Source organism: Vidua chalybeata, chromosome 1 (assembly GCF_026979565.1).
Source record: "Vidua chalybeata isolate OUT-0048 chromosome 1, bVidCha1 merged haplotype, whole genome shotgun sequence".
Lineage (NCBI taxonomy): Eukaryota > Metazoa > Chordata > Aves > Passeriformes > Viduidae > Vidua > Vidua chalybeata.
Genome location: NC_071530.1, coordinates 45,342,074 through 45,365,247, shown reverse-complemented (window position 1 = coordinate 45,365,247; position 23,174 = coordinate 45,342,074). Strand labels below are relative to the sequence as shown.

General features: G+C 44.6%; 1 protein-coding gene across 1 annotated transcript in view; it reads left to right on the top strand.

The window, feature by feature from the left end:
- Positions 1 to 22,971, top strand: part of KIAA1143 (KIAA1143 ortholog) — a 93,763-nt gene extending 70,792 nt beyond the window's left edge. Inside the window, exons 4-5 of the mRNA XM_053943393.1 lie at positions 15,160 to 15,226; positions 22,915 to 22,971. Coding sequence (XP_053799368.1) covers positions 15,160 to 15,226; positions 22,915 to 22,961 — 114 coding nt within the window. The 3' untranslated portion in view covers positions 22,962 to 22,971. The remainder of the gene's footprint in view (positions 1 to 15,159; positions 15,227 to 22,914) is intronic.
- The last annotated feature ends 203 nt before the right edge of the window (positions 22,972 to 23,174 follow it).

Genomic DNA, 23,174 nt, shown 5'->3' with positions numbered 1-23,174 from the left:
CCCAATGCTTCTTGTCTTCCCAAAACTGTACTTTCTGGCAGGATTTGCTCTGACTTGGCTGTGTTTTATGTGTTTGAAGGTAGAAGTAGAGATTTTAAGGACAAGTGTGAACACCTGCAAAATAGGAGGACCTGTATTGCAACTTCCAAATACAATTCACTGTCAATTTTAACTGTACCCCCTCACTCCTTCCTCTCTTACTGCCTCTCTCCTGCTGCTCTTGCTTTTTTGATGGAGTGTTTTAACCTGTTCCCCATGCAATGAGCTTTCCCACCAGCACCTCCTGGGTGTGATAGATATGGCTTGTGCTCCTCCCACACCATTCAGCTCCAGGACCCACACCAGGATGTGGTTTGTATAAAGGACTACAGAAAAAAACCTAGAATTGTGCTGCACTTGTGGTGTAGTGGAGACAGGCAGGGATGGAGGCCTGACCTCCTCAGGGTCAGAGCTTGCCATATGTGGGGGAAAGAAGGGGAGAGCCCTTCACTCACCACTTAGGCAGTGGAAGCAGGACTCTCCAAGTTGACAGAAGCTGGACAGCATGTTCAAAGTAGAAAATGGTTAAAAAAGTGTAAATGTCTATTGACCAACTGACTGGCCTTCCGGTTTTAAGCCAGCTTCTGTGCTTGCCGGGAAGTAGTCTGGATCTATTAGCACCAGGATGGCATGCAAAGCTTTCATTTAGAGATGCTGGCTGAGATGGCATGGCTGAGCATTTCTGAAAGCCTTGGCAGCTTGAGTAGTCTGGAGCAGTCAGGGTGAGTAGAAAGGGCAAGTGTTTGGTTGTGGTGTGGACTGTTTATCTGAGTTCTGATCCTATTTCCCTGAGTATTTTATCAGGTGTCAGGGTTGGGCGGAATGAGGACTAAGATAGCTTTAATTGTTAGATCTTAGTTTTTATCTGTGACTCAGAAACCATGGGTAGATTTTGATCTCTGCAGTGTTCACTTGGTTCTCCAGGTGCACCCAAAATGCAAAAGACTGGCTCTCACTAGTTCCAGAGCTCGTGGACAGCCGTTCGTGAGGATGGTAGGGAAAATCTTTCTTGATGAATGCTTTAGGGAGCGTGTTGTACTGGACTCAGAAATGTAAGGAATCATCTGTTTATACCTTCCTCTCCTCTGAGAGTGATAATGAGATATGAATACATGACTGAGGCCTTTGAGCTTTTATTTGTGGCTACTGATTGTTCCTACCTTTCACAGGGTAGCACATGAGCTCTGGAGAGACACGTGGGATTTACAGGCATGGTAGAGGTCAGGCAGCAAGACATTGCTGTTTGGAAGAGAGATGCTATATCTCCATACAGATTTAAATGCACACATTGCTCCTGGAAAGCCATTCTATAAGTCTTGAATACTGAACTAAGGAAATAATTATAATAAAGCAAATAATTTCCTGGAAATTAGGGTGCATTGTGGACCTTTATCTGAAATTGTGCAGATTATCATTGTTCTGATGATCTAACAGACTGAAGACGGCTTCTAATTGGAGTGCCAATGGCACTGCTACCACTGAATAAAAGTTCAGCTCCTCTGAGCTCAAGGAATCCAGAGTTGTTTAAGATGGAGTGTTTATTTCAGCAATTCAAGGATGAAAAGTATTCTAGGGAACATTTGAAAGAAATCTTTGTGTTGCTGCAAAAATGATACAGATTAAATCTATTGAAAAAATCCTAACTTTGCCCTGCAAAAGAAATTTAAATTTTTAAGTAAAAAAACTGATGTGGAGCAATAAGCGATCAAGTCCCCTCTTGTATGGTTGTGTGGCTCCAATATAAACACATGGTATCATGTTCTCCCTCTCTTGCTGCTGGAGAAAACTTTGGAAGCTAATTTAGACTAGGTGCAAGTGCAGCTAATAATCCACCAGGGAGTCAGAGTGCTCTTGGGTTGCCACAGTGCTCTGACCACAGGCCATGGCATGTTACCATCCAGTGTTGCCAAGACAGCAATGCTGCTGGTAGCTGGGCACAAACTCTCAGGCAGCTGTGGAAATGAGTGATCAGATGGGTGGACCCTGCCAGTAATCTATAACCTTGTATAGATTTATCTGCACCTTTATAAATCATTACCAGCTTATCTTAGTTACAAGCTAATGTCTTCACTCTGGGAACACAAGGGTTTCCTTTTTAACTGTACTGGAATGTTGAACAGAGGATTGGCAGAAGGTTAAGCATCATAGAGACCAAGACTTTATTTTTAACACAAAGCATTGTTGTAAATCTGAAAATTCACTTGGCACTCAATGTGCTGCAGGTTTTCAGAAGTGTGAATGCATTCATCACAGGTAAGGAGTTGCAGTTTACAGCAGAAGGAGGGAACTGGTATCTGAAGATTTTTTTTTATTAAAGTGTGCCTTGTGCTTCCCCAGTACAAACAGCAGTCCCTTATGGCTGTCTTCTCTGTGGTTTCCAGTTATGTCCCCCTATCTGTCCTTGGTTATACAGGCTATATGAAGAGTCTCCTGTATAAATTAACCAAGTTTACAAGGCAGAGTTGAACCTTGGTTGAAGAAGATTTCCTTGACAAGAGCCAATAAATGGAAGAGCCACAAAATTAAGATGGGAAGCTAATTGCAGTCCCTGGAATTTGTCACTCTGCTTTTTTAGAAGGAAAATGCATTATATTCCAGAAATGTAGCAAAATAAGTGCAAAAAATAGTGCTGCGGTATATTTGTATATCCAAACCAGGCCTTTGCTACTGAATATCTGAATGCTGGGGCTATTAGGTCATGGCTGTTATAGTTTCTAAATAAGCAATCAGTTAATTAAGTTATTTGGAGAAAATTCACATCTCTTTTGCTGTGTTTCACAGCTTCCCCTACAGCAGTAGTTAAAAGCTGTAGCTGCTTTATTCTCCTGTTTTGTTTGCATGGAGCACTCTAGTTATTATCAAAGGAGCAAAGTTCAGAGAGATCACAGTGCAAAACTCAAGAGCTAAAACTAAAGAACAGGTTAAATGCTCAACACAAAATTGGGCACAATAACCACTGAAGTCAAATGCAGCTCAGCTCCAGTTCTTGCCCACGTTTGCCTGCAGGAACTCTTGTATCAGGCTTAGTGGCCATAAATTTTACAGTCAAATTTGAATTTAATAAACCTTCAGGAATATGTTTCACAAAACTCTGACTAAACACATCCTCCCATGCTGTTTCGGCAGCTGTTTCCTGTGTCTCCCAACCCTACAAAAGCCACCTAAATAAGGCGTCTGGCTGCTTGGACTCAGCAACTTAGCCATAAATCCCTAGCTGTCATTCCTGTGCTGAAAGCTGTCATGGGGCTGCTAGAGGAAAAATTATCCCCAGCTTCAGCCTTGCCTTCAGTCTAGACATATTCTCCTTACCTGGAATGCTGTGGAAGTGAGAAGGTATTCTGGAGTGTTCACTGATTCTCCATCTGGGAATCAAGATAAACAGAAAATATTTGAGAACTGAAACTCAGCTTACAGCCCCTAAGTGCACCAGAGCAGCTCAGCACCTGCAGCCTCAGAAGCTGAGCTGGAAGACAAGTCAATTTTTTCATACACTGTGTAAGGTTGTTAGCAGCCTCGTCATTACGGGAGATAGTTTAGGTAGTGAAATAAAATGCAGGAATCCAGGCTCTAACGAATGGTGCGACAGATCTGTGGATGGGATAAACTGGGGTGGATAAATTGTAGCTACAGCATCTGGGAGCAGAGAAGGAAATAACAAATGTATAGCCATGGACTGAAGTGAGGTCTGTACTTAGATGAAACATATTCCTTAGCAATATCAGGGCTGCTGTTGTGGACTCTAAATGGATTCCTGTGATGAGCCCGATCTTTGATGGTATTGGATTAATATCACTGCTCATTCCAGCTTATTATGTGTCCTGCAGTACCTGTCATGTCTCTCTGCCATCTACTGCAAGTAATGACTCCAGCAATTATGAAGGCTTTGTACGCCTGCAGATCAGAAATACTGTCTCACAAAGGGCACACTTTCCTCATCTCAGCACTGCAGATGCTTCCTCCACATAGTGATTTGGCCCTTTTCGTCTCCCTTTTCCTCTGCACCCGCTAGTTTGCGAAACAGCAGAAGCTTTACAGAAGAGGAAAAAAAAAAAAAAGAGAGAAAGCTTCATCTCCTATACTTCCCATTTTTCTACCCAACCCTCCTCTTTCTCTCTGGAGACAGAAGAGTTTGGTATCAAACATGCAAGTTCTGCTTCACCCAGGGTCTGATCAAAAATGCACTAAAATCAATGGAAAAATTCCTGTGGATTTTGCTGTTCTCTAGATTATTTCCAGCCCCCCTCTGGCTACGGCCCTTTGACTGTACGGGCATGCAGGGCGGCTGTGGGAACTCAGAGGGGAAGATTTTCAGCAAAGCAGCCCACAAAAGGGAGTCTTGTATCCCTTTGCAAAGCATGAGGCTCTTGAGGTTTCCACTTGGTCCAAATCTGCAATTCATCTGCTTTCCCATGCTCTATTCACACTGTAACCTACCACCAGCCAGGCACTGTGCTGAGTGCGAGGCAGTCAAGAAGAAGTTTTTCCTTGCTGCTGCTTTTTTGTCTCATCTTTGGTTGTTGCTCCCTGGTCCCCTTGCCTCGAGCCTGCCCATCCCAAAGCACCAGTGATTCATTGCCTGACTTCCAGCTCAGCCTCCATCTCTGCTGACACCTGAGATGGCTGTTGGGTTACTGCTTCCTGATGTGGTTGTGAAATCCAAATCAGAGCTTGCTTTGCCATCCTGTCCAGCTGCACCTCCCATTGCCCCTGAAGCAGTGCCACTTTGTTGACTGCATCTTCACAAAATGATGTTGAAACCAGACGTGGAAACAGAACAAAGGGGACATGGGAACAGTCTGCTCAGAAAGAAAGTATTGGAGGTAACGCTTTGCATTTGACACAGATGGCTTCAACATGGGAGCTTTGGTTTGGCAAAAATATGGAAATAATAATAGCATTTTTGATCTTTAAAGGGCTCTTCATTCACTAACTAAGGAGTGTAATGTTCAGCTTTACAAATTGGTCATACTCTGAAAATACATTTGGTAGCAAAGACAAAGGGTCAAGCTTTCTGCTACTGTAATGCCTTTGAAATGTCGGTGCCAATTTCGTGGTGTGAAAATTAAGGACCAAAGTCCATTGTAAGGGTACAACGTCCTGTTAGTCAATGGGAATTTCATGCCTGTTAATGAGAGCAGAATCAGATCCTAATTAATTTCAGGCTTGACACATATATTCTTCCATTTTAATACACTATTACTGGCAACATCTGCCCTCACATGTGAACAGACTTGAGCTTTGAAATATATGAATTGGATATTGGTCCTAATATGAGACTTAATATTTCTCACAGTTTCTGTGGGATCCTTTGCCTAGAGAGAGAGAATGACCAGAAGTAACCAGCCAGTGTCAGCTGTACAATGCACAACAAGTGTGTGCTTATGTTCACACCCTCCAACACAGACACAGGCTCAGCTACAGCTTTGCAGATACCCTAGGATACCCAGGAATGAACCTGGCATGTCAAGTCCTTGGTTTGTCCATGCAGTCAGGGGTCTAAAAAGAAAGCTGCACCAGCACTGCTGCTGATGTATAGATGATGTGGCCATGTCTCCACTCATTCCAGCCAGGATTATAAGAAGTGTCCCACCCCAAATAGAGTGGGGAAAAGGCAGGGGCTTTCTCTAGGAGCAAGACCTGAGTCCCAGCCTTTCAAGGTACATATGAAGCAATGTAGTTTTAAAGTAAAAAAAAATATTCAGGATTGAATAATTCAGCTCGGCAAGGTCCCTGCTTGGAATGATCAGAGCAAGGTAAAGGCTGGCTCATATCAAGTAGGTCCTAGAACAGCTGCATTAAAAAAGCTGCAGACACTGATTCCCAGTTCTCTTGGGTGAGAGACAGATCAGCGTTGTGTTTGTGTTTTCAAGATTAAGTATCTCAAATCATAAATGTCAATAGAATTATGAAGTACATTGAAAGCTTCCAAGTTCTTTAAAATTAAATAACAACCCTGTAATGCAGCCAAGCTGAGTATTGCTCAGATCTGTTCGACCCTTTCAGGAGGCAAAGGAGGCTTTCAATTTCTTTGTTTAATCACTTCATTAAATTCCAATTCCTCTTAAAAGCTTGGCAGTCTTAATTCTCTCCCACTTACTTCTGATACAAGTCCCCTTTGTCTGCACTCAGATTTCTTATGCTTATCCACCTTCCTATATGCCCAAAACTCACCGAGCCTCAAGGCAGTGCTCTAGTAAGGACAGTTAAAGGCATTTTTGCTAGAAATTTACTTGTCCTGTGTAGCCACTGCATTAGGCTATGATGTGTCTGTGCGCAAGCGAGAGAAACATTACTCCCCCTTTTTGTGGGATTTGTGATGGGAAGTGTACAGCATGTTGTTAGCCAGAGATGCCTTTGGGGGAGATGAAAGTGTATTGGTCAGCCCTTGTCCTCAGCAACATGCCTCCCTCAATGAGGAAAGAACCTGAACTGAGAGTCAGGGCAGTCATGTCAGTGGAGTTACATGATAAAGACAAAAGTTCTGACCTCAGGAACATCATTATTGCACAAGAGGCAAAGCAGGGCTGAGCCCTGCTGTAAAATCCTAGCACTGCTACCTGGCAAATGTCCCTGCCACCCTGGTCAGGCACCTGTAATGTGGTTTTAACCTGTGAGAAACACCCCTGCAAGGGTCTGTGGGCTCTCCAGTACCTGAATATAGCTCTGGCCCATGGCAGGTACATTTTTTTCTGTATGTTTCCCTCTGAGGACAGGATCAGTATCACCATACTCAGTGGTAATGGGGAAATACAACCAACAGGCTGCAGCTCAGTCTGAGCTTGCACTTTTATGCTTAGGGTTCATTAGCTTTCCTCTCCCAGGTACTCAGGGACAGGCAACAGCAGAAGTTGCTGTAGGATAGAGCCACAAGAAATAAACCATAAGTCCCAAAGGATGCCATTTTTCTCTTTCTGAAAAGAAGTTCTATTCACAGCTGAAGTTGCTTTATACTTTGACTTGTACTTACAGCAGCCTGAAGAAGTAGTGGTTTCTCATTTCTGCTGGGCCATCCCACCATCACAACTGTGGTGCCTGGGCTTATTTTATATTTTATTCTTTCATAATCTCTTTCTAGGCTCTTGCTGAGATTTTCTGTCTTGGGGGATCTTGCTTAGGCTGGATGGATTACTCAAATATTCTTGGTTGAGCTCCAATTCCGGCTTTAATTTATCTCTAGCTGTTAGGGTTTCTGACTGGAAAAAGCTACCCTATAGATTAGTGAATTCTTAGTGAATGAGGCCCAGAAGCTGACATGCAGCAAATGAGTTGGGATCCCTATGGACAAGGCTCACCATTAATACTGTTGCAGAAAGAGCTTGCCCACAGCATCTGCCTGAAGGGCTCTTACCACCAGCAGGGATGGTCCTCTCAGGAGCAAAGAGACCCATTCAGCCCATTCCCTAAAGCAAGTGAGAGGGTCTAAATTGTACAGCTTTGTCCCCATGGGCTTCCACACCACCATACCCCATCTCCATGGGGGAGAAAGGGTCAGTGCTGCACCTTGCTTTGCACACTGTTAATGAAGGAAAATCAGATGTGGAGAGAGGAAGTTTTCAAACCCTCAGTATGCAAGGTGAGGGAAGATCTCATGTCTGCAGTACAAGGGAGTTTTTGGGCCTAGTGCTGGGTGCACACGTCCTTTGCTATGCCAATCCTTGTTGATTCAGCTCTGGGTACAATTCCTAGGCAAAGACACACATGAATGGTCTGTAGAAATTGGCATGGGCGATATATACTACTCTTCTACAGAAATCACAACAGAAATTGTGATTTATGATTTTGTGATTTGTGCTGAGCTTACAGGTCTCTCAGTTAAGACAGGCATTACTAATGGCTTAGGACAGCAGTTTTGCAACGGCTGGTGAACTCAAATACCTTGGAAAGGCTGGACATGAGGCTGACTTGGCAAACTGCTCCCAGGACCAGTGCTTGAGGCATGGGCTTTGTTCAGCTTATGTCTCAACATGGTACCTGGCTTTCAGTAGCTCAGTGCAAGATGCAGACCACTTAAAGTTTGTCTGTGCAAATCCCAAATGTTTTTCAAAAACTAAAGCTCCATGACTTGGACATATGCTGAGATGAACCTGCGGTTCCTACCAAACCTTTCACCTCTCCTCATCTGCCCTCACATCTGTGATAATTAAGTTTAATTGTTTGCCAGTGCCAGACAGAAGTTAAATAGGACATCAAGGGCTCAGCATACTCCTGATTCTCTTAAAACTCTATTCCACCATGCCATAGGAAAACACTTTTTGTTTATTATGTGTGGCCAACAACATACATTCCAGTAGCCTAAATTTACCCAGCAGGGGCCAATAGTGTATGTAAATCTACCCGAGTCACTGCAGGATTGCTGAGAGGTGATGCTTTAGTTCTCTTAGCACGTCTAGAAAAAGACCTTGTGATTCCCCTACAGGGAGATTGTGTACAAGCCATACATGCTGAAGGAAGTGGTCCCAGGACTGTTCCAACTGGCTGATCTAGTGACATGAAAGTCTTGTCGTTTACAAACTCTGGAGAGCTTCAGGATGCAGGGAAGATGGATGGTTATTCTTCTTGTGCCTGCCTAAACAGTGTATTTGATCCTGTCACTTTGCCCTGCGTGAACTGCCTTCTTTAGAAGTCAGTATTAATGATGCAGATCAAATCTAGATGCTGTCACTTATCCCACTTGCTCCAACAGCCTTTGTTAAAAGAAAAAAACTAGTCTTTTTGACCTTAAAAACTGGAGGTGATGTTACTTTTGTAAAACTGTTAGGAGAGGTTCTAAGGACTAGAAAAGTGCTTCTTTGGAAGCATGTATTAGCAAATGCTACTTGATCACAGGGACACTTGTATCCTTGGGAGGAGACATAGAAAACAGACTTATCATCAGCTTATATTCCTCACATATTGGCATCACTTGTTCTCACAGTGAACCTTGTTCTATGGTCTTTAAAGACCCTTTAAAAAAGCACTGCTTGACTATGCAATGAGTGTATATGTAATAGGTAGTGCTCAAGGTCCCTTAGCACCTTCCCCCTCTTCATCCTACAGTCTAGCCCTACATCAGCACTACCCACATGAATTGTCTCTTCATCAGACTTTCTCAGCTGGAGCTGACACAGGGATTTGAATTAAGCATCCAGTCCTCAGGTGTGTAGGCTGCCCACCACATCTGTTTAGCCAGGTGTCAAGTATCTCTAGTGCCAGACCAAGCATCTGCTTAGTGCTGCGTCCTGCTTCCAGCAGTGGCCAGATGTGGGTGCCTGAGGAAGCCTTTGAGCATGTCAAGCATGCATTTCCTGAGAGTGCTCGACTATCTTCAGGGATTTCCTCAATCAAACGTGTAACACCCAAGGTATTTCTCTTCCACAAACTTGCCTGCTCTCTTCTTAAATCCCTGTTTCAGCTGTTGACCTTGATGACTTATTTCAGCTGTTGGTCCAAATTTTTTACTCCTCTCCTCTCCTCTCCTCTCCTCTCCTCTCCTCTCCTCTCCTCTCCTCTCCTCTCCTCTCCTCTCCTCTCCTCTCCTCTCCTCTCCTCTCCTCTCCTCTCCTCTCCTCTCCTCTCCTCTCCTCTCCTCTCCTCTCCTCTCCTCTCCTCTCCTCTCCTCTCCTCTCCTCTCCTCTCCTCTCCTCTCCTCTCCTCTCCTCTCCTCTCCTCTCCTCTCCTCTCCTCTCCTCTCCTCTCTCCTCTCCTCTCCTCTCCTCTCCTCTCCTCTCCTCTCCTCTCCTCTCCTCTCCTTCCTGTCATAACTTTTTTCCCCACATCCTTGACATCAGTTGTTATTGCTGTGTAACTTTACAATACCTGTGTAAATTTGAATTTTGCAGTGATTAAAGATCCAGCAAATTTTAAAAAATAATTTTAATAGTAGTATGTTCTGATTTTTTTTTTAATTATTAAGCAGGAGAGTTTACAGGTTTGAGTTTGGAAGTAATAAAACAATCTGTTTAAAGTGGATAAAAAAGGTCAATGTGATAACTTCCCTTAGGGTGGGGAAATGCTGGGACAGTGAATTGTGCTTGGGAGTGGTAACATTTTCATCTCAACAGCAACTGGAACAGTTTGCTCTCAGTCTGCTTGGCTTGCTAAATGTTCAAATACTCCATGAAGAGTGGGGTTGCCTGAATTAACAAACAGCTAACAGCTTTGGCTACCCTGAAACAGCAGTTTTTATTTATTTTTTTAGTTTCCAGCAAATAAATAAATCACCTGCCAAAACCACCATAAGCATCTATCACAACACAGCCAGTGTCTCCTTTGTGTTTTGGAGTTTACATCAGACTTGATAGTCTTACAGTGGAGGAGGTGATGGAACAGTACATTTGTGCAGGCATGGTGTGCTTCCTACCAGGGCATTGCTGATCAAGGCTGGGCTGCCTCCTTCTGCTTAGACCCTTCTGCAGAGGGAATTAACTCTTCCTTTTCATGCAGGAACCTGGAGTCCACCACTCTCCACAGAACTAATAAAAGCAAGTGGACACAGCATGCAAACAATTGGGAGGCTGAAATTTGTTTGCCTGCAGTTTGCCAGGAGAGGTTAGCTATGAATTGAAGTCTGTGTAAAAACGAGCCTTGCTTGCAAACAAGCTGTCAATGTTGAAGGCTGAAATCTCTAAAATTATTTGTAACAAATAACTTTGTCAGTTCTATGAGCCTCTGTCTAACTCTTGCACAGAGGGGAGTCACTCCTTTCCAGAGTAAACAGAGCAGCCCAGTGCACTCTGGGGTTACCTGGCTGGAAGAATGCAGTAGATTTTCTGTGAGTATTTGCTCTGACTTAAAAGCATGCTTGTCTTATCTGTGTTGACACCCCTCCTGTGTTCATGAGCTGTGAAGACTCAAAACAGTCAAGATCTACTCCTCTGAGTATCTATCCAAAGCAAAATTAAACCTCATTATTTGCAAATGGAATAATAGGTTTTAACACAGGATCCTGTTTTTAGGAAGCCCTACCAGGTCTCTGGAACAAAGGCTATGAAGTGAGCCAGACATGGGCGAGCCAGTCTTTTGTAAATAAAAACATGCATGTACATAAGTGAACAAGTACTCAGACAGAATTAACTGTAAGATCCATATCTTGCCAACAAATCTGTTGAGTAGATTAAGTTTGGTGCTTTTTTTTCTTTCTTTTTTTTTTTTTTTAAGTAGCAATGCCTCAGGCAAAAGTCTCTGTGGCCCAGAAAGGAAAATCTGAAAATGGTCTATGCAAAACTTGTAGTCAGGCTTATCTGTCCCCTATTCCTAAGCAGTGAAAGCCACCAAAGGGCCTTTTGCAAAACCTTCTCCTGATTGTTAAATTTGTACTCATCCAGGCAGGAAACTAACTCTGCCATGGCACTTGGGTGACCTGTTGCTACCAGAGAGGCCATTTGCAAAAGAAACTGTTGGCAGTCCTTCCCTAGAAGCAGGAAAAATACCTCTATCTTCATACAGATCTGGGAGGTTGCAATCTGCCAGAGGCTGGTGCATGATGAGTGCCTAGTCTTATCAGGTAACATGTTTCTGGGCAATGTTGCCCTCTCTTTAAGCATGCAGAGCAGGAGAGGAAGCTCATTCCTTCATTGCCTGCTAACTCAGTAAATTAATTTGACAGGACATATCTAATGGTTGGTCCATATGGAAAGGTTTAGGAAGATGGCAGCAGTAACTGTTGCTGCATACTTGTGTCCAGTGTAACTCTGCTGCCTCTTCCCAAACCTCCCAGAAGCCTCACTAGAGCAAAACCATTGATATTATTGCTTGGGTACCCTACCTCCATGACTCAGGTGATGGGTGTAGTGCTGTTCTGCCTGGGAGATGTCTTATCTCTCTACTCTGTAGTTTGTTGTCTGGCTTGCACAACCTTCGCGGCTTCCCTGCTCCCAGCAGTGCTCTGCAAGCTGGTGGTAGCCAAAAACCTAACTTATGTGGGTCCCTGTATGCGTGTGAATCGACATCCTGACGCATACAAACTGGAAAAGAGGGCTTCTGCAGTTATGGAGTCCATTGATCAGAAGTTAGGAAATGCTGTAAGTGGCTGTTCACATTTAGGTTCTGCTCCCATTTGTTTCCATCTTGGGCTAAAGATCAGGCAGGGCTGCTATGGAAAAATACAGCATTTCATTTCATGTGTGTATGTGGAAGAAAAAGTGTTGTGGAAAAGTTGATGTTTGTCAAGTCCCAAGTGTTTGTAACCTTCTTGACATTCCTGCAGGGGAAGTTTTTTTGTGTGCAGTTTCCCAATGGCAAACAGCATCCCTCAAGCCAGCCCCAAGAATAGCTGCCATGACATAGTCCTTGTTTCTCAGCTTCTGTCCTTTGCTTTTGTTTTCCTCCTCCTTGCTTTCCTCTTCCCTCAGTCCCCAGCATCTGCAGTGCAGTATGTGGCACCGGTGTTAAAGCAGTGTGGGACCCCAGGAGCTCTAAAAGAGGGCACTGGTTTGCTGTGGGGTGTTTTGGCTCAGTGCTAGAAGGTTTCTGTGGCAAACTCAAGTGAGCAGGGGGAAGAGAAGTAAGGAAAGGCACGAGGGGGAGCAAAAGTTATTAATTTTTCATGCTTTATCTACAGACAAAATTGGGATAGCAGTTTGCAAGTTTAGGAAAAGGCATGGCTTTAGCCTGAGGGCTCTTACCTGCTGCACTTGAGATCTGCTGCAAATAATAGTAATCTCCAAGCATTTCAGGAAACCTTCAGCATTTGTTTATCATGCAAAATGTTAGGCAGGCAAAACACAGGAGTAACAGCCTGAATGATCATGCTTCAAACTGCTTTTATGCCTGTTTCTGAACCAGAAATTTTTTTGGAAGTCAGTGCTGCCTTGGCATGACTGAGCATCAGGGTAGTAATGGAAACCTGCTGACCAAAAAGGGCCTCAGGTGCCACTGTCTATCTCCAGCTGGGGTAAGGTGAGTAGGAAGGATCAGCACTGGTGAAGTGTGAACAGCATCTGTGAACCACCTCAAGGAGATGGGAGGATGCATAAAATAGGGTGGCGGGCCTGACGCAGGAGGGCTGGGAAGCTGTTCTGGAGGAGTCTGGGAGCTGGACGAATTCCTTTTCATTCAGTGGTAGATGGTATCAGGAAAAGGCTTTTGCAGAACCTAAAATGGAGCCCGGGGACACAGAAAGATGAAGTAAACAAAGCACATGGGTGACTGTTGTTCCAAGCCAGACCAGCATCTGGACCTCCTCCTTTCTTCACACTCTCTCATCTCGCAGCTTCCACTGCTCCTTGTCTGTAAATTGTGCTTTTTTCCACTGGGTGGTCCACAGCAGGCTCCATTAGCACCCAAATGCATCCTTTTGATTGTAGTTCTTCTTTTAAAAGCTGTACCCAGGAAAGCCTGTGAAAATGCCTTATCACAAGGATGCAGGTAGCACATATCTGTGCAGAAAGGGGATATGGGTGAGAAGAAACTCCACCGTGAGACATCAGAAGATCAAGGCTGTCAGAAAAAATAGTAGCATGGAAATTACTGTATTAGGGAAATCCGATGTCCTCTCCAGTCCAGTGTTTTATCTGATGTGAAATGCCCATGGAAACATGTGAAAAGCCCTTGCAAAAGGTAAATAGGGATGCTTCTACATGTCCCTTATTTGCATCAGTGTAATCATGGGACACGGGGCTTTTATTTGCACCTGAAACTCTCTTGGCCTTTAGTTGTGCATATGAAGATTTTGTGATATGAGCCATGGGAGATATTTCTCACCCTACTGTTTCTTCAGGAAAAAAACCCCAAACACACTGAGCATTTCCTAGTATTTCATAGAATCATAGACTTGCAGAATCATTCAGGTAGGAAAGACCTCTAAGATCATTGAGTCCATCCATTTCTGAGGGGTTTTGTACAGATGGAAATTAATGCTGCACAGGAAGCTAGATTGCCACTCTGTCCTAATGCCCTGTGTCATACTTTTAATGATCCCTAGGAGGAGTTAGCCCTCAAAACTAAGCACTCTGTGAGGTGACAAGCACTGGATTCCTTCACCTGAATACTTTCCATTTACACTGCTGACTCTTAGCTAAACCATGGATTGGGCTCAAAGTTTCCAACTTCCAAAAGCTGGCTTTGGGATTACTACAGCCAAATAAGTCTGTAGCACAATTGTACCAGTTCCTCCAGACCCTAGGAGCAAAAATGTAGTCCTGGGCAAGAGCAGTGCGTGCTTAAGCATGGCTCAGAACTTAAACTGTGTGCATATGGGACTGCAGGCATCAAATGGAAATAGTGAGCCTAGAGCTGAAAAGATGTTTAGGGTGAGTCCAGGTGTACTCTGTGCACAGATGCATGCAACACACGGGATCTAGGGCAGAGCTACAAGTCTTTATTTCCACACTGATTCTGTCTGCCAAGTCCCCCTGGAAGCAGACCTTAACTCTTGTCTTACTGCCCCATAGCCTGTGAACCACAGTAAACCCCTCCTTGCTCTTCTCAGGACATGGTTCATGTCCATTTTGTGCCATGTGGGATTTCAGCTTATTTCTAGACATATGATCTCATCCTATTATATCCATTTTTTCCCATCTTTTCACTGACAGACAGTCCCCACTTTTACATCTTGAATTCCAACTGCCTGGAAAATAATCAGCAAATAAAACATTTGGAGGAAACATTAAGGAAAAAACCCCAACCTGTGTCTAACAATTGGGCTTGCTGCCTCCAGACAGGTGCAAGCTGCATGTGAACAGCAACAATTCACTCAACAGTGCTTTTGAAAGCAAGGAGCTGATGGCACTGGGAAGGCTGAGTGATGTGATGGGTCTGGGGCCAGGAAAGCATTATGTGTGTGTATGCCAAGTAGACAGCTGAATTTTAGATGCTGCTGCTAATTTTAGTTCAGTGTGATTTGCTTCACTGAGCTCTCCTGGTGCTTTGAATGCTGTCATTCAGGCTAATCATAATTCTTTACAAGGCTTAGAATGCCTTAGAATACCCAAAAATCTGATCTGAGCTTTTCTTTTTCCTTAAGATGCTGTTTCCTGTGTGTTTTGACTTTATCAGGAATGCATGTTAGACCAATACCAGTAATCATGAACCTGCTGTTCCATATTCTCTCCTCCTCATGATATTCTTTAACCTATTTTACATGTAAAACATTTCATATTATGCAGCCAAGTGTTTAAGCATTCAATTCCCTTCCTTCACCAGCCCCTCCTGTTCCTGCAGTTGGTTGCAGATCACTGCCTGGAAGTGGGAAGAGAGAGCAGGCAGCAAGGTGAGTTTTGTTCCTGTGAGAATAACCTCTTTCAAGTAATTTTTTTTCCAAGGTGACCAGTGTGCACTAATACTGTATTTCAGCAGAAAGCATGGCAATTTCTGACAGTGCAGTCATCTGACCCTACCTTCAAACAAAGCTGGGCTCTGGTCCCCAGGCAGGATTTCTGCAGGGAGAGAGGGACAGGCACAAATCCTCTTTAAATCTTGTAACTTTTTCCTGTGTTAGTCTGCTGGGCTCAGCTTCCCATGTGTTTGCAGCAGGGAGATGGTCTGCATGAAAATTGCTCAGGTGTAAAACTGAGAAGGTAGTTAAAATGTGATTCAAAAATAGACCCAGGCTAATAGAGTTTCATTTAATCACCCGGTTGCCATTCAAGATCAAGTTTGTGTAGGTTATGATGAAATGTGATTTCCAACAGACAAGTTTTCAGTGCTTCGCATAATGAAAATTGGCACTTTGCAGCAATTTCTGAACAGGTGCAACTGCAGCTGCCATGGGAAGGCTGAGACCATCTGTTCCTCCCAGAAGATGCTGGCCCCTTCCCATGGCCCTCCTCATTCCCAGCCCCACTGGGTGCATCTGGAAGCATCCATGTGCCCATGGGGCAGGCAGGGAGGAGGTTCATCACACTGCAGTGGTCAGAGGCAGAAATGGTGCTGGGAACCTGGGGCTGTGGTTGCATGATTCCCATGTATTCCTGGGATCTCTTACTTAAAAATCATGTGTCTTAAGTAGGAGTCGATGTACAACAGTGGCAGGAAATCCATGCTAACAGTCTTCTCTGCTTGCCCTGTGTCCATTCAAAGCTGACTACTTTGCTTTGTGTTTCTGGATTCAGACTATCAGGCTCCACAAACTTTCCTTGATTCAGATTTACATGAGAGTCATACCTAGAGAAGGCCATGTTATATTCAGTTTTTGGTTTTCTTCTAGCAATACCTGCTCAGCATAGTTTAACCAGGGTCAGGAGTGCTCGACTCCTCAGGACAGCAAAGACTTGGACCTGTTGGAACGAATCTAGAAGAGGGCCACAGGAATGATCAGAGGGCTGGAGCACATCTCCTATGAGGACAGGCTGACAGAGTTGGGATTGCTCAGTCTGGACAAGGACCTGGGGAGACCTTATAGCAGCCCTCCAGTACCCGAGGGAGTACTTTCTGATAAGAAAGATGGGGATGAACTTTTTCACTTGGGCCAACAGCAGTAGAAAAAAGGGTAATGATTTTAATCTAAAGGAGGGCAGATTCAGACTAGATATAAGGAAGAGTTTATTACAATGAGGGTGGTAAAACAGTGGCACAGATTGCCAAGAGAAGTGGTGGATGCCCTGGAAACGTCCAAGGTCAAGGTTGAACAGGATTTGATTCTCCTCATAGAAGTATTCCTAGCTTGTATTAACATCCAAATTTTAAGTAAAATTGCCTGGAGATCAGGTGCACAAAACTGGTACAATCTTCATGCAAATATGAGCCCTAGCCATCAAACTTTAACAACTACAAATTTCAAGACTGGCTCATTTATCAAAAAAAATAGGCCTTGTGGTAGAGTTCTCCCTTTACTTATGAGTCTCCACATGATGCAAATTTGTCTTTCCACCTGGACAGAATCACTGCTTGTGTCAGCTGGGCTCCTGCCCATGTGGGGGTAGAGGGAGAAGAAGGTGAGGAACCAGCATGCAGTGCAGCAAGTGGAGGTTTTGTGCAATTCCTTTGTTAATGGTGTTTCTGGGAGCTGGTCCAGGGCTGTTTCATAGCATCAGTATAATTTTACTGTTTTTTCTTGGGTTGAATTTTGATCCATGGGGCATTATCTTTAGAAACAACCATTTCCCAGAGCAGTGTCCCCATCCTCATGATGAAAGGCTCTGCAGCACATCTTTTGGTTCTCTAAAGCATGGCACTCTTCACACCTAAAGCATTTCCTAGCTGATTGATGGCAACTCATTTAATGCGGTGTGTAGGTGTAAAACGATGAATATATCAAGCTGTGGAACAATATCTTTTTTCTCCTCGAGTGTGCTTATTGTGCATCGTTTTTACCTAAAATGGAGGGCGCAAACACATTTTATCGCCTGTTTGCAAAAACTCATTACTAGAGGCTAAAAAATTTACAGGCAGAACACCCTAAATCTCATGTCTTGACGCACAGTATTTTTATTGTTTGCTTTACAGCCCTGACAGAGGCACAGGGGAAGCAGAGTCCTCTCTGGTCAGGCACAGGTATACTGTCAAGGTATGGATAGAAAATAAATTAGTGCGAGCTGCGGGTAGGTTGGCAGCTCCAGTAGACCTGCCTGTCTGCATCCCACCACCAATGCTACACGGGAGGCTGATGATAGTTTTTTACTCAGAAGATGGTCAGAGACAGGCTGCATGATCCAAAGATGACTGTGGCAGACAGCAGATGGGAAAAGATACCAGAGGATATGCAGGGGAGGTACGGCTTTAGTGCTGACCATGGCTCTGTCCAAGGATGGATCCTCTGTCTTGCAAACTAAGAAAATAACTTAGTCGTTTTTCAGCAGTTTATGGGCCAAATGCATATCTGGTGTAATCAGCTTTGGCTTCTTGGGCATAAATTTGAAAGGTTTCAAGCAGTTTTTCTCTTCTGTCATACTGCTTGTAAGAACAACCACAGACTTGGATCCTCCTGATTGTGGAGTCTGAAGGAATGAAGTTAGTGTTGTCTGGCTAATCCAGAGCTCCTTTTAAAAACCACACGTCTCAAAACTTGAATTTTATCTATGTTTGCAGGGCCTGGGCTGGGCTCAGGCAACCTTCTGGGTTAAGTGTCAGTATTTTCGATAAAAACTTGACTGAGTAGCTGAGAGCATTTTAACTTGTCAGGATTTACAACAAATAAATTACTAACAGAGCCATATATAACAAGGGGTGAATCCTTCAAATTGCAATATGCATGCATAGCTAACAGCTGAATTTATATTAAACACGTATTGCATTGTTAGCAAATATCAATGATCTACATAGTGACTAAAGGGTTCTGTGCATCTGAGGATGTTGCACATTCTTACCAAGGTTTAGGAAATGGAAATAAGCAAACAGAACAATGTGTAGTTTTTAAGCAGACATCCCCAGAAATTACTCTCCCAACAGATTAGGCTTCTGTGCTCAGGCTATATTTTGGAAGAGATCCCTGAGCCTATAGTTGCCTGTGTTAAATACACCCCACTCTTATGCACAGAGACTCAGTTCCAGCTCCTGTGGCCACTTTGCTGAATGTTTGCATTTCCTCTGCTCTCTGTGACCGTAACCATAGAACTACTACAACACTTGGAAAAATATAATCTTTGGCATTTTGTACAATTTCTCCACCCATATGCATGTGCACTTTTGAAGAAGCAAACAGAAAATCCACGTAACTCTGGTGTCCACGGCCAGGAAAAGTTATGACTGGGGAGGAAAAAAAAAAAAAAAATTATTGAGGGGAAAGGCATTTATGTGGGGAGTTACAGCCCCGCCTCCAGTGCTGTGCTCTGCCAAGTTGTGTTGTACCATTCTGGCAGCACAGAAAGGCTGCTAAAGCAGAAACGGTTTAGGGGGTTGTGCCCAGCATCAAGGTGCTCAAAACAGCAGCCAGGTGGGGTTTTGTCACTGCACAGGGCTTGTACTGGCCATTATGGAAGAGATGAGTTTTAATGGAAAGGAACACAAATAGCTACTATGAACGGCCCCAGGCTAAATGGCTCACCCAGGTTATTTTGGCAAATACTCGGGAATGAAAAATATATTCGCCCATCAGGGCTGGCTCAGCAAATAGGCTGGATTAATGATAATGATTTCAGTGAATAATTCAGCTGGATCTACTGGACTGAGAATGAATTCCAGGGACAGAGAAAATAAGGAAAATCAGATGGATTTCTTGGGTGCTGGATGGTAGGGAAAGAAAAAGAAGGAAGCAAGAAATGCAGAAAAAGTATCGAACAGCTGGGGCACTCAGCTGGGATGCAAGACACAGATCTACCATGCTCCTGCTTGGAGCTGGGCAGAGCAGTATTCAAATTGTGAAGCTGCTCTGATGTTTTTCCTGGCAAAACAATGCAGAGGAGAACAAGAAAGACAAGTCAGTCAAGACCAAGTCCAGGTAAGGACCTTAGGAAACTCTTCTAGACATGGATGCATTTCCAAGGGGAATCCCAGTTTCTCTGAGTCAGAGTTTTCAAAAGTCAGGCCATTTTGTCCAAAGGCATTTGCCCAGCATTTCAACTCCATCACTTTTGCATTTCATTAAGTCCCTATAGCTGGTGCGCTTATGCCATCTGAATGGGCACAGCCTCAGCTGCGCTTTGCCCAAATGTTTCCACACCTACTTCGCCTTCCTTTCCTTCCCAGCCTCTCTGTCTCTTCTGACCATGACCTGTCCCGTGACCAGTCCCAGGAGGCCCACTGAGATCAAATGGGTTTTGCCTGGGAGTGGTGATCTGCTCACACAGAGAATGTTGAAGGATTTGGGGCTGAGCTTGTTAACACAGTCCTGGGAGTGAGAGTAAGGGGTCAAAGCTGCCACTGTGTTCCTAAAACTGCTCCTTGCAACAGATTTAGCATTGGCAGCACAGCCCTTTTCACTCCATCTCTCCAGGCTGTAGGGCTAATTCATGCACCAGTCTGGAAAAAGTCCTCCTTTCAGCTTCATCTTTTACTGTGGCACAAGGAGCTTTTATATTCATTTTGGTTAATCAGGCCCTTGTGCTGTTGCTTCTAGAGAACTAAAATGTAAAGGACTCACAAAAAGACGTGTAGGTCATCACCCATGGTTTCTGCTCTTTCTTCCCAAAAAGCATCACATTTTGGGAATCCCCACATTGTGTGGCTGTGTAGGGCCTCTTTTAAATGTTTTCTTCCTGGAGAGGGATGGCTCTCTTTTGCTCACGAAGACCTTCCTGGTGGGAGCTGCCAGCTAATTGGGACAGATAATGAGGCTGGCAGAATTGGTTTCTAAATGGCCCCATTGCTGGTAAGGTTACTTTAACCACAGATCCTAGCCTTATGTGGAGAATGGGAGCTTGGCTCTTCAATGTGGGCTACTGCGGGCTCTAAAGATGAAGAGGGCAAACCTTTGTCATTCCCACAAGAGAAATAGGAATAGGAATAAGTTGGGGCAGCAAGCTGCTCTTCTCCATGCACTGCTGCAGGTCCTGTATCTTCTGATGCTCTCCACCAGGATGCTGGTTCTGGATGGGGTGGGCTGGGGTGCTCTGACTCTTTCCCTGAAACACCAAGGAAGGAACCAATGCTGCTCAGATCAACTTTTGAAGGATTGTCCCCCAAGCTCCTGGACCAGGATGTTCCCAAGATGCTTCAATTTTTCTCCAGTGGCACCCAGGAGAGGCAGTTCAGAGATCCTGGAGTGCATATGGGTCGCAGTTTTTCTCTATCCCTTCTTGCTGAGGGTGCAGCTTGGTGGGGACAGGGACAGAGCGAGATGGGGTCCAACTCTAGGACATATGGTGTGAGTGCTGGAAAGGGCTGAGCAGTCCTGGCACAGGGACAGCCAGCGCACAGAGCAATGCCTGTGTGCAGCTTAAGGGGAACTGTGAATGAACTCTTGCACTAATAATAATAATAAAAATAAAAATAAAATAGCTAGGCCTGTATTTCACATTTCTCTCTGCCCTTCCAGCAACCCTTCCTTGAAAAAGTTTATGTCTATATTACAAGAAGCAGTTGCACTTTGAGGCAGCCAAGTCCTCTCCCTGATGTTTTCCATAGCTGAGCCGGCCTTTGCACAGCCTCAGCAGTCGGGTGCCTCTCACAGACAGATCTGTGTTTGTCTCGGAGGTCTGTTGAACTTGGCAGGTGCCGTAAGTCTAACTCCAATTTAAGCTACCATCTTTCCAAAGAAAAAGGCTCTGCAGTATGCGACGGCAGCCGCCACAAGGAAAATCTGCTGGCCCGGCTGGAAAACCCAAGCAGGGTCATAAACAGCAGTTTCTTTATCTTTTCGCACAAATTTACTCCACAATCTCGTAGACAGTGAGCTAGCTGCCTTTTGCTTCTAGGTGAAAGAGGCTAATCTGGGGCAGCTTGATTGCCATCGACACAAATAGACTAATATTTGCTAAACCAGGCAGAAGTGCAACCTTAAAAAACACAGACCAGGCTGGTCCCTCCCCTCCCCATGAAAATATCTGTGGTGCATGCAGATTTAAGATCAAGCCTGCTGTGCTCCTTAGCAGCCTAATCCATTCCTGTGGGTTCATCACTTCCTCTGGGCTACAGCAGGGTCAATGGTGTGCTTCTTTGGAGCCTGGCCTAGGTGATTTCCCCTTCTTTCTTTAGGAGAAATCACAACTTTGTTGCAGGCTGGAAAAAGGATGATGGTGGATCTCCAGTGGTGGCAGGTCCTGTCCCAGTTAGCTTGCTGGTGGAAAAGGGGAAAGCTGGTAATCCTGCACAGGAAAGAAACATTCTCCTTGGAGGAGCAGCTTTCATGAGGAGCAGCCCTGCTCAGGAATCTCCTTGGGACACACCCCATGTCTGGGGTTAGAGAGGAACATGACTGAGTCTGAGCACTGAGGGCTGCATGTGCCCCTCTGAGGAGTATGATTGTTTTCCATCGCTGTTCCTGCCTCCTCATTAAGCTTGCCAGCAATAATACAGTGGTTCTTATGCAGCTGAGAGTGGAAAGGGCAGTCTCATGGGAGCTGACTCACTCTGATTCACATCTCCTGGGAACACGGGGTCATTTGGGTTAATCTCAGCCTGCTGCATGCCTAGAGACCCTCCTGGGAGAGCAAGGGCATCCCCTCTCTGCTCCCTGCCTGAGTGTCTTAATGTGACCTGCAAAGCCAGCTCCTCCTGGAGAAAGGAAAACTCCCTTCTGAGGGCGGGGATGAAGAAATGGATGAGGGAGCCTGGTCTGTGACACCAGTTTTCCCAGTTCTTCTCCATTAGGAGTGCCAGGAGCAGCATGGAGATGGGAGTGCTGTGGATACTCTGGGTCAGGCAGACTGCCCTGGGGAGTCAGGTCTCCCTGGGTACTCTGGGGCAGCATCTAGACCAGAGAAATGCAGCTGAGCTCACTGTGCTGTTTTTTCTACTTTTTTGAACTTGTCCTTTTGGGAACAGCAGAGAGACAGGGCAGAACAAGCTCCCAGGGAACAAAAGTTTAATTTCCTACACTTTATCGTTTAATGGTGTGAATCCCGAGGTTGATCTTTGCTCAGGCAGAGCAGAAATTTATTATACTCAGTTTCTTAGGAGAGGAGGGTTTGGGGGAAGGGAGAGCACAGGACAGCCTGTCTTGGCTGCTGGAGACGTAAGTGTGCTGTGGTGCTGCTGTATGCCCAGGCTCTGGGCTCCAGGTGCAGCCTGGGCTGAGGGCAGCAGTCACAGAAAGTCAGTGTTGATCTTTCTGTGACTCTTGAGATAGCAATTAAGGTTGCAGGAATGTTCATGTTCATTTTTTGTCTTTACTTTTGTTTCTCTCCCAGAACGAAAGGGCTGATTGAGCCTAACCTGTGTTACCATCTTTCTGATAGGTGCCATGATGCAGAGACCATCAAGTAGGCAGAACTGGGGTTAGGGAAGGATTGGGGAGGAAAAAGGATTGCTTTCTGAAATGCTTGTCTCCAGGCAGTCTAGACCAAAATCCAAATTTTTCAAGTTAAAAAAAAAAACCCTGTCAGACTGTCTAAATACTTTTTTTTTTTTTTTTTTTTTTTACAGGAACTGCTAAGTTTTGGAACAGGACAGCAACTGTGATGGAGCAATAAAAATGTTAAGGTAAATGAGAATGATTGAGATTGTGGTTGTACACTGGTGATGCTTTCCAGATCCAGTTACATTTTCCTGTTAGTGGCATGATCCTCCCTTATCCTCTCCCTCTCCCTTTTTTTGCCTGACCACTTCCTATTTTCTATTTGCCCTCTTTCCAGTCTATTCCTTCTGCCACTGCTTTGAGCCTTCATCCATCCCCTTTTCATGTA